General features: G+C 48.4%; 1 protein-coding gene across 1 annotated transcript; it reads left to right on the plus strand.

Moving 5' to 3' along the window:
- The first annotated feature begins 958 nt into the window (after positions 1-958).
- Positions 959-4,102, plus strand: LOC103636505 (uncharacterized). Its single transcript, XM_008658847.4, has one exon. It carries the CDS (start codon positions 2,206-2,208, stop codon positions 3,658-3,660), a length of 1,455 nt encoding a protein of 484 aa, XP_008657069.1. The 5' UTR covers positions 959-2,205; the 3' UTR covers positions 3,661-4,102.
- Positions 4,103-11,382: the final 7,280 nt, after the last annotated feature.

The following is an 11,382-nucleotide window of genomic DNA, read 5'->3' on the forward strand; positions in this document are numbered from 1 at the left end:
AAGTCCTAAAAATGCATTTTTAAAGTTCGTAGACCAAGTGACAATTGATTTGTTGTAAAAAGTTTTGATGTAATGACTCGGAAAATAAGAAGATGAAAATTTTGATTGGATTTGACCTAACATCTACATGTAACAAAGATTTAAGGAAAAAAAAGTCGATGAAAGCTCGGGATGGTACATGTTGCCCCCAAGCTGTCACCGTTTAGAGTATGGAGCCTCTTCTAAATGTCTTCTACAAAATTTGCAGCTATATAAGTTTGGAAAAGAGAGTTTAGAGGCAAAAGACAATGGGAGCCTCCTAGCGTATTTTTCTAAATTTAATCTACGCTATACAGTTTTGTGGTTTTCAGACTGTTCGAACTGATGTAGCTGCAATACAAAACATTATAGAAATAGTAGAAAATAGTACGGTTAAAATGTTTGCTGGAGGTCTCTCTTTTATTTCCCTCGAGAAATGGAACAATATTAACTAATGACAACTGCAGGCTTTATATTAGACTTGATTCTTAAGCAAAGCATGCACTTGCTTAGGTGCCTCTGTGCATATGCATGTATCCGACAGAAAGCTCGTTTTTCATGCCGATGTGCGTATCCAAAACGTGCAACCGAAAGCTCGTCGTCGTTGCGGCCACGTGCTCTGGTCTTCCAGAGGTTTAAGCGGAGACCAGAAGGCATGGCCGATAACAATACAGCATTTGAACGCAGCTACGCCCTAGCTAGCTAACTAGCTCCTGTGGATTCACTCACGAAGCAAGTGATGTCCACACGCATTCGGGTCTGAACGAACGCATGGCAGAACCTCCGAATTCCCGGCGTTCTTCCGGATAACGGTCAACGATAACCATGCGTGTTCTTGTTCCAGCATAACATATAGTTGTTTTCAATAAAGCAGGGCCGAAATAGGTATGGTCTAACGAAAACGAAAAGAAAGCAGGAGTAAAATCGGAAAGCCTATAAAATGAAATGAGATATCCTGCCGAAATCGGTACTCGTGAGTCCCGATCTAGGTTGTAGTGGTAGAAACTCTCAAACCCAGTGGGTTAAGCAACTTAACCTCGCACTGAGCCCGGACAAACAGATAACACGAGGTCGCTTAGTCTATCTCCAACTATTTCTCCTTCCAAATCCCCCTATTTATACCTTCTATTCATATTTAAATATCCCTTCCTCATCCATTCTTGATTCTTCCTCCTATTTTTTGTCCTCTCCAACCAATCCATCCATTCAACTTCCCTTCACTCTTTAACTGAATTATTTATCTTTTATATATCAGTTTTGGAATTTTAAAAAATAATACTATATTTGTAGTACTATAATACACATTGTTATATATTAATTATACTAAAAATATTGATTTTACAGTTAAAGCACTAATTAACGAAACGGGGAGATGTGCAGTGGAGCACGTGGTCACATGCGCTAGCCCGCACAATGGGCTCCGTTGGAGCGGCCAGCACTCCATTCCTACACCGGCCGAGGGACAGGAGGAGGAGGCCGGTGTGGTGTTGGAGACTATCTCCAGCAAATTTTATATCTCACTCTTTATTTTAAATTTTATTTTACAAATAATATAATATATAGTGTAAAATAATATTTTATACCGTCATTTGCACTATTGTTAGAGATGAACTTATCTCCACTCCCCACCCGACCCCGGAAATAAAGAAAGCTCACGCTTCAACCAACGCTGCGTGCGTCCCCTTCAGCTTCAGGTAAGCGCGCGCCTACCATTCGGACCAGGCATTCCCACGGGGCGACCGTGTCTTCCTCCTCGGTCACACACCATCGCCGTCGCCACCTCTATCTCCTTCTCCGTCTCTCTTATCTATTCTCTGCAGGGGCATCAGCAATAAGTTCGCGGTCGCCTTTCTCTCCTCTCTGCCCCAGGGCGAGAGACCTAAGCCAGAACAGCACTACCACCACCGCCGGTATATAAAGAGGCTCCCTTCGTCACCCGTACCGGATTACCAACCCAACCGAACCTGTACCGGGCGGCGGGCGCAAAACCGCGTGGAGCACCAGCGAGGCATCGGCCGACAGCGTTGAAGCTCTACCTAGCGGGATGTATTTCTTCATGTCTGGTAGTATAACAAGCCACTGAGGAGAGCGGGCACGGAGCTTCGATCGAGCAGTGGCGTTGCAGCACCTGAGCGAGAAAGTGAGCTGAGGCTGGGAGAGGGAGGGAGGGGTCATCACAGTTCATCCATGGTTGTGCTTGTCCAGAAGCCGTGGCTGCCCATCGACCTGCGTCTGCCGGCAGGGCCGCAGGCGTCGCTGGGCATCCTGGCGTTCGAGGCGGCGGCGGCCATGTCCAGGCTGCTGTCGCTGCACCGGTCATTGTCGGACCAGGAGGTCTCCCGGCTGCGCTCCGACGTCATGCGCTCGCCGGCCGTGGCGTACCTCAACTCCACCGACCAGGCGTTGCTCCTCAAGCTGGCCTGCGCCGAGTTGGTCGTGTCGCTGGACGCCGCGGCCGCCGCCGTCGCACGCCTCGGCCTGCGGTGCGGCCTCGACTTTGGCGGCGTGTACGCCTGCCTCAAGGCCGGCGCCCCCGATGCGCGTCTTGATCCGCTCGTGGCCAAGGGGCTCAGGGTCAAGGCCAAGAAGATGGAGCGCCTCGTCGCCGCCACGGCCAAGCTCTGCTCCGAGATGGAGGCGCTCGACGAACTGGAGTCCGCCGAGCGGAAGATGAGCGTCCAGGGCTGGAGCCGCCTCAGCGGCCCCATCCCGCAGCAGCCACAGGCGGCGGCCCAGCAGCAGCAACTGTTGGCCAAGGATTCACCCGGCGCGGAGTCGCTTCGGCAGGAGCTCAAGACGCAGCAACTCAAGGTGAAGCGCCTCAAGGAGGAGTCCCTGTGGAACGAGAGCTACAAGAAGGCCGTGGGGCTCATGGCGCGCGCCGCCTGCGCGGTGTTCGTACGCATCTGCTCCATCTTCGGCCCATTCGTCCCCGGCCTCCCGCCGCCGCTGCCGTCGGCCACCACGGACAGCGTCCAGACCCGGCTGTCGAAGCTGCTGCACCCGCGATTGGGGAAGACGAAGGCGTCGTCCGGGCCGATCACGCGTCGGGACGGCCCCTCCCACCGCGTGCACCCGCCGATGAGCAGCAACTCGTGCCCGATCATCGGGCGCCACCTGCCTGGCCACAACCCCCACACCAACTGGCGCAAGCTCCTGGACGCACCGCCCAGCACCGTCGGGAGCGCGGGGCTGGACCAGCAGTACGCGAACGTGATCGCGTCCGCGGAGGAGCTGCTGCGGATGGAGGCTGAGGGCCGTCAGGAGGAGGCCGCCGCAGAGCGCGCCGAGATGTACGAGATGCTCCCGGCGAAGCTCCGCGTGGCGGTCCGGTCGAAGCTCCGGGAGTGGTGGCGCGACCCGGGCCCGCTGGACGAGGCCCTGGCGCGGGGGTGGAAGGATGCGGTGGACCGCATCATGGCGTGGCTGGGGCCGATGGCGCGCGACACGCTCCAGTGGCAGGCGGAGCGGAACATGGACCGGACGCGCCGGTTCGACGGCGCGCCGCGCGTGTACGCGCTGCAGACGCTGCTGTGGGCGGACAAGGAAAAGGCCGAGGCGGCCATCGTGGAGGTGCTCGTCGCGCTGAGCTGCATCTGCTGGTACGAGGAGCGCCGGAGAGGCTCCGTCCGTGTCGGTTGAACCGTTCGACGCCTTCTTGCCCTCGCTCGTCCGGATCGGACGCTTTTTCTCCCTTCTGCGTTTGTCAAAGCTTTGATTTGGAGAGTTGATATTTTTTTGAGCCAGTAGTAGTATATAAGAAGTAGAAGTTAGAACGGAGGCGGTGATGCGCTCGGCTCAACGGATGGCGAAAACACAAGACTGTACTATCACTATCAGCAGTAACAGTTGAAACGAAAATTGGTTTTCACGTTGGGGCCTGTCTCCCTTCTCTCATCGGTATCGTGCCGGTGACAGAGTCCGGTGTACAGAAAGTAAGGATTGTGCAATATACCAGCGGGTGTTTGGAATCAAAGTATTTTTATAGTTTTGAGACAAAACTATGATAGTACTTTTTCCAAAAATGTTTGGCTACCTTGTAAAAAACTCTATTTTGAATACCATGGTTTTATAGATATCATGATATTTTTGGAGTTTCTGAAACTCTACTCCAACTCAAAGTTTTTTGTGTATGACTAGCTTCTTGCACGTGTATACTAAATACCGTTGTTGGTGTTTAGACCTGAGGATCTCACCAACTAGTGAAATGATATTGTGTGCCCTAGTTCAGATGGGTGATGCAAAATAACACAAGTCGTTTATCCTGGTTCGGGCTAGAGAAAGCCCTACTTCTAGCAGAGGAGGGATGAAACTTATATTACTAGCACCTAAGTGCTTGCAGTAGTGAGTACAAGCTGACGAGGAGAGGAAAGGATTCCAAATCCCTGGAGTTGATTGAGGCTAGTGCCAATATCACCATGGAGGAAAAAACAGTGAAGTGTTTGCCCCCTGCTTGAAGCCCTGGATGTTCTATTTATAGCCCCAAGTAAGGTCTCTAGGGGTGCCTGGGTTTGTCGCGTACGGTGAGGAGTCGAGGTCGAGCCCCTATAGTCGGTACGACCTGTGGTATGATCCTTGTACTCGCTGTTGACTTATGCCCGATGGAGACGTCTGGTTCCTGTATTTGAATCTTTTACTACGCAGAGAGCCGAGGCCAGGGCTAAGGGATCGCTCAGGTACCCGAGTGGAGCTAGCCTGATGGGGAAGCTGACCATGCAGTAGTGGTTGGAGTAGTGCTGAGTATGGCAAAGCGCCTTCGGTAGTATGATAGCTCTGTTGTTTCTGGTGACGTCGGACGTTCCTTCATTGGTTTTATCAAGGCCGAGGCTGGGCTCGGGCGAGCTAGGCGGAGATCTTCCCGAGGTTGTTGGGAGCAGGTAGCAGAGGACAGGCTCAGGCGAGGCGGAGTTTGTTCCGAGGCTGAGGTCGGCTTCGGGTGAGGCGTAGTATCCTCCCGAGGAACAGCTCACGCTTTGTCGTTTGCGTGTCCCATTAGGGGTTGACAGGAGGCGTGGGGGAACAGTAGCTGATGTTGCTTAGCATGCATCACTATAGTCGGTGAAAGTTGATGGGACCACAGTCTTGTCGCTCTAGTTCGTATGCGACGTTGCATGGGGTAGGTATGCGCATTGAATGCTCATGTCATCTACGGCCTTTGGCTGAGACCTGGCTCGGGGTTGTCTTTCTTGCCCGAGACGAGCTCGGGCAAGGCGGAGATGGTAGTTCCGTGGAGAGGGGATCTTGGTCGGGACGAGGATTTTCCCGAGTACATACCTGTTCCGCAGGCTCGGTTGAGGCGAGTTTATGAGTGACCACCGAGAGGGCCTCAGGCAAAACGTGGTTTACCATTTCTTGATCTCAGGGATTGTGTCTGACGGTGGTATTGGGGTTAAGCATGTATTATGGGCGTAATCTAGGTGATCCTAATTACAATACCCGAGAGTAGCCCGAAGTCCTCCAAGGAATTCGACACTTGTGTGGAGGCTTTTTTGTTTTCGTGTGGGTATTTCAAGTGGTGCTACATTCAACCTGTTCACCAACTGCTTGACATGTACTTGGTGGAGCTCAGTTGTTGAGATAGCTATCATCATCACAGTTCCATGGGATCCTAGCGACCTCCACGACAATGACTTGGGGACAAGTCGTATTTTTAAGGAGGGGACAATGTCATGTACCAGAAGCGATGATGGGCTCAAAGGAGGCATTGGGATGGGCTAGCATGGGCCCAAGTGGTATTGCAACAAGCTATGCTCAAAAGGTAACGACATGGGAACGAGAGGGGATGGAACAATCAGAACCTAAACTCTCTACCACTGGCGGTTGTTCGTCTTATCCTCCCCTCTTCCCTCTCATGTACCTCCAGTCTTCTAGAACCTTCTATTCCTACCCCAACTATATTCCTTTGTAATTGCTACTGTTGAGTTGAATCAATACACTCCATTGGTGTAGTTGCTAACAGAACCCTTGCCTTGCTGTGAGTGATGACGCGGTTGAGCGGAACCCTTGCTGAGAGGTACGGTGTGGCTGCTGACTTGCTATGCGTCGAGCTCATTGCCACTTCTACGCTCAGGTTCGGTACTCCTGGGCTCATCGCCAGCTTCGCTCAAGTTCACGTATGTGGAGAGTTTTTTGCCCCTCAGATATACTTTTCTACATGTGTTTAGTCAGATAAGTTGCGTTGCTTCCTATACGTTCGATAACACTTGATGTACGTTCGACAACTGCTATTAGTCAGATATACTTTTCTACATGTGTTTAGTTAGATAGGTTGTGTTACTTGTTGTACGTCTGCAGGTGTTTAGTGTAATACCCAAAGTTGTAAACCATAGAAAAGGGAATAACTCTTTTATGTATTTTGTCTCCACTTATTATCATATGGGAATAACCACACCTAAAAGTGAATAATTAACAAATGAGACATGAACAACTTGTGCACCATGTTGGGATTTATTTGATTGTGCATTTATAAACAATGATAATATCAATAAAAATATAATCATGTTAATATCGTGATTTGAGACCTATTTTACAATTCTAGAAATTGGAGAAGAGAAGAAAAGCTACTATACAAAATAAAACAAAATATGGGATAAATAAAATCTTGCTATGATGGTTTGACAAAATTGCACAATTAAAATGGGTTTAGATTCGCAATCAAGTTTGAATTCAAAATTTGGATTCAAAAGAATTAAGAATAAAAGAAAACAAAAAATAAAATCAAAAGAAAAAGGAAAATAGGAACCTAAGCTTCACTTGGGCTGAATCTTGCTCGCTCGACCCACTCCTGCTTCCTCGTGTGGCCCAGCGGCATGATCACACCGACGGGTGGGCCTGGGTGGTCGGCACCTCCGTGACTCGGTGTGCGCGTGTCGTGGCTTTCGCTGACATGCGGGTTCCCGGATGCAGACCCTTCTCCCTATCGCGTGCTTGTCTCAATGGAGGCAAGGGCCCACTTGTCATCGCGCTGCGACGTGCACTAACTAACCCGCGCGCATGGCGGGCGGATCATTGAAGCTCGGTTCCGTCCTTCCCTCGCCATACATAAAGCCTCAACTGCCGCACCCACGATCCCTTCGTCGGATCCACTGCCTGTGCCTAGTCGAGAACGGCAGGTGGGTGAGAAGAAGACAGATCCGAGCCGACGTTTCAGTCTTGGCGTGTGGCCGACGACGTGCGCCAGGGTCTGGGGAAGCCGACCGTGTTCTCGAGGCGGGCCCTGCGTCTTCACGGTGCGAGGAATTCCTCGTCGGATGGCAAGGAAAACGCCGCATCGCACATCATCGCGGACTGCTTCACCTTCATCGACGTTTTGGGCGAGAACCTCCCCTCTGGTTTCGCTTTGGTCTCCGCGTCACGTAGGGGAAATTAATTGCGATTTGGGCCACGGAACCACCGAATCGGAGTTTGCCGGAGGGAGGGCTCCGCTGGGTGGCACCTGTCCGCCGCCTTGCTGCAGCTAGGGGAAGGAGATGGTCACGGGTCGTAGATCCATCAGTGGACGACTGAGATTAAATCAGATGCGTACCGATTCAGGCGAGGAAATCGTAGACATCGATCTAGTGTTGGACGAGCAAGATTGGGTGTTAGGATAACGATTCAATGGGATGAATCTGTGGCGTCGGATCGGGATCATACGGCTCGGGTCGTGTACCGGTTGGGGGGTGATCCAATCTAATATGTGCCCTTGTTTCCTGATCGGACAGTCGAGATCAGTTGATACCGCGTCGTCCGTGAAACTTTGCGAAAGAGTCCGTGGATTTATTGATAAACAACCCGCAGTCTTGCACAGAGTAGTCTGTGTCTAGAGAGTTTTGCAGACTGACCCTGGTGTTTTCCGGTTATTGTGCGCACAGTACAGTTCACTGAGGAAATTGAATTAATTAAGGCCAGAAATCATTTTTAGTACAAAAATAATGTCTTAATCTTGGAAAATTCATAACTTGATGAATTTAACTCCTTTTTAATCCATTCTAGTTTCTGTAATTTTATAATAATATTGTTTATCACATAGTGTCTCTGTTTTAACATGAAAACTGTATTAAAATTGATCTCTTAATTAATCTTGTACCAAGCACATAAAATCTTCAGAAATTCATAACTCGGAATCTGTAACTCCGAATTTAGTGATTCTTTTTCCTATGATCCCGTTTTAATGTGTGGATTATTAATATGTATTTTGTATACATGTTTGGTGTGATGTTAAGTTTTCCCTTATACTATGCTTGTTTGTATTGTGGCGAGTAGAAGAGCTAGTAACCGAGGATCAAGGTGTTCAGTAGGTAGAAGTTGCTGAGCAGAAGCTCATTGAAGGCAAGTTATGCCCTTGACCACTTTTATTACCCAATAATGTTCTTTATTATCACTTATTCATGCATAGGCTTAATTTTGATGGGACCCAATAGGTCGCCCTAGTCTGGTTATCTTTTCATCTTGTTTACCCTGAATTTTTTGGTAGTCATTGCTATTGCTATACATGGTTTTGGGATTAATATTACATTATGACTATGTTCCAATTATTTATTATTTTTCTATTTCCGTTCATGATAAAATTTATTATTTTAATTGAAACATGGAGCTTAACTTTAGAAACACGTGCCACCACAAGGGTGGAATGGGACGCCCTTGGCTGACTAACTAGGAAAGCTAGTGGAGGACTACCTTACCCGATACGAACAACGGTAGTAGGGGAGTAGGCGTGTAGGGAGGTTCCCGGGTTGATTTTGCTGTGATGGCGGTCAGACGGGGGATTCCTACATTGCTCTTCCTAGAAAATGTAGCGGGTTTTCTGAAGCTAGTGGAACTTTGTAAAGGCTCTATAGTGGATCCCTATCCCTTCACCTCAGTAGTGTCTAAGGGTCTGGCTCACCCTGGCGATATGGGATACATGACTTGTGGGTACATGTACAACCTTTGTAGAGTTTAAAACTGGTATACTAGTCGTGCTCGCGGTCATAACCATCTCAGGACTCTCGCATGATTAAATTATGGAATTAAATTCAATTTGGCATTTGCATTGCGTGAGATTTATTATTAATTTTGTTATATTATTATTCTGGTATGATATTTACTTATATCTAGTAATTGCTAATAAAATTTGACCAACTTATTAAAAGCAATGCTCAGCTTTAACCCATATTATTGATCAGTCTTACAATTCACATGAACTCCCACCTTTGGTGAGTTTATGCACATTATTCTCCACAACTTGTTGAGCGATCTTTTGTGAGTTCACTCTTGCGATATATAACCCCCCGTAGGTGAAGAGCAGGTGGTTAAAGAGGAGCCGCCCTACAATGAAGCATATGAGTTAATCTAAGTGGCGTCTCCCAGTCAGCTTTATGGCGCTATGGATGGATATTTAGTTCGCTTTATTTTTATCATTTATTTTTGTAAGACTTTTGCTATGTAATAATGTCATTTATGATATTTGTGACATTTATATTTATACATTTTGTCATTATATGTATTGTTTTTTTTGGCGCGTATATGAGACGTACCCGGCTTTATCCCTTAAATCCGGGTGTAACATTTAGTTAGATAGGTTGTCTCTAGCTTGGCATTAGTCTCAGTATTTATAGTCACGTGATGAGCTAATATGGTAATTGTTTTTTTTCTTTTTTCCCTTCTTCCAATTAGATGTCAAACCCTCCAACTGTGTTCTCCAACCCCTTGGAGAAATGGATATACAAAAAATGCATAAGGTCAGTGGTGTCCATTGAGTTCCGTAAGGAACGGTGGAGAAGAGTTGGTCCAAAGGCGACAACCTGTTGAACGAATTCGTGCGAGGACTGAGGCTAGCCGCAGTGAATGACTGGAACCAGTACGCTATACGGATAGAGTTAACGCGAGTGTTGCAGCCGTGTACTGGGACCGGTACGCTAAGGCAAGCAAGCAAACCGGAAACCTTAAATGTAGAGTTGCAGCAACGTCTACTGCATACGTCTGCTCCGTGCACCAGGAGAGAGGCGGGGCCAGAGGCAGCAAAGGTTGTGGGACCCGAGGCGGGGCACCAGGAGAGAGAAATAATAGAATATATGGTATAGAGTAAACATGAGTGCGGAGGATTGTGATATAGAGTAAAGAATTTTGCTGACCAGGACAAAATATTCTTTTTAGGGTAGAAATTTAGAGTAGTATGAGTGCGGATAGCCTCAGAAGAACATCGGCAACTGACTATTGACTGTACATACAGCTTTCCACCGGCTCTGTAGTTGGAGAAGACGAGGACAACCTATACATTTTGACATGTGCTCATGTCCTGGGTCCCGTGTTCAATTCTCGTTATCCAATTCATGCGGATACCGTCAATCATATTTATGAGGTCTATATTGTTTGCGACCATTGTGAAGAGATGTTTCGTAGGCACTCCAAGATTAAGCACACTGGCCATTATCCATGTGGTGTCATTGCTATACCATCAGTAGCGGAGGACAACTAAAAAAATAAGGTATGGCTAAGCAAAAGGTAAAAATACAAGCAAATGATACTCAAATGGAAGATCAAAATCAGAACAAAGATAGAGATTGAATTTGAGTCCATGAAAGTCGCCTAGAGGGGGTGAATAGGCGGAATCTGAAAATTATAAACTTAAGCACACACTACAAGCCAGGGTTAGCGTTAGAAATAAATCCGAGTCCGAAAGAGAGTGGAAAACAAATCAACCAAATAAAACGGATGAACACGGTGATTTGTTTTACCGATGTTCGGTTCTAAGGAACCTAGTTCCCGTTGAGGTGGTCATAAAGACCGGATCTTTTTGAACCCTTTCCCTCTCTCAAACGGTCACCTAGACCGAGTTAGACGACAGATCCGGCACGAACAGCACAGAGAGGTTGACATTGGTGGTGCCTACGGCCGCCAGCTTGTCCTCCACCTCCTCCGTGCATGACTGCTGTCGGAGAGTAGATCTCCGGCCGGGTGGTGGAGTGCACCCGCCCTAAGTCCTAAGATGAGGAGGGGCTTAGGCGTTTCGCTTGATTGATGGAGGGAAGGGGCAGTACACAAGAACACACGAGGATTTAGAGTGGTTTGGGCCGCCAGAGCGTAATACCCTACTCCACTGTGAGATGTATTGCTTGTGGGCTTGTATGAGCTAGCGAGTCTGAGATTGCGTGTCTGTGTAACGTCGCATGCCTCCCCTTTTATAGCTGAAGGGGGGCATGCACAAAGGGACTGGGCCCCGACATGTGGGCCCAGGGACATAAAGAATATAATGCTTGGATCCTTTAACATCTGTTGTCGAGTCCATCCTCTTGTGCCATGACGCCCAAGATCTGCGTATCCTTGGTGTACAGGGGAAGCTTCTGGCGGAAGCGAAGATGAGTATAGCACGCCGCTCAGCACAGGCATACTGTTCACCAGCAG

This window comes from Zea mays, chromosome 8, assembly GCF_902167145.1.
Source record: "Zea mays cultivar B73 chromosome 8, Zm-B73-REFERENCE-NAM-5.0, whole genome shotgun sequence".
NCBI lineage: Eukaryota > Viridiplantae > Streptophyta > Magnoliopsida > Poales > Poaceae > Zea > Zea mays.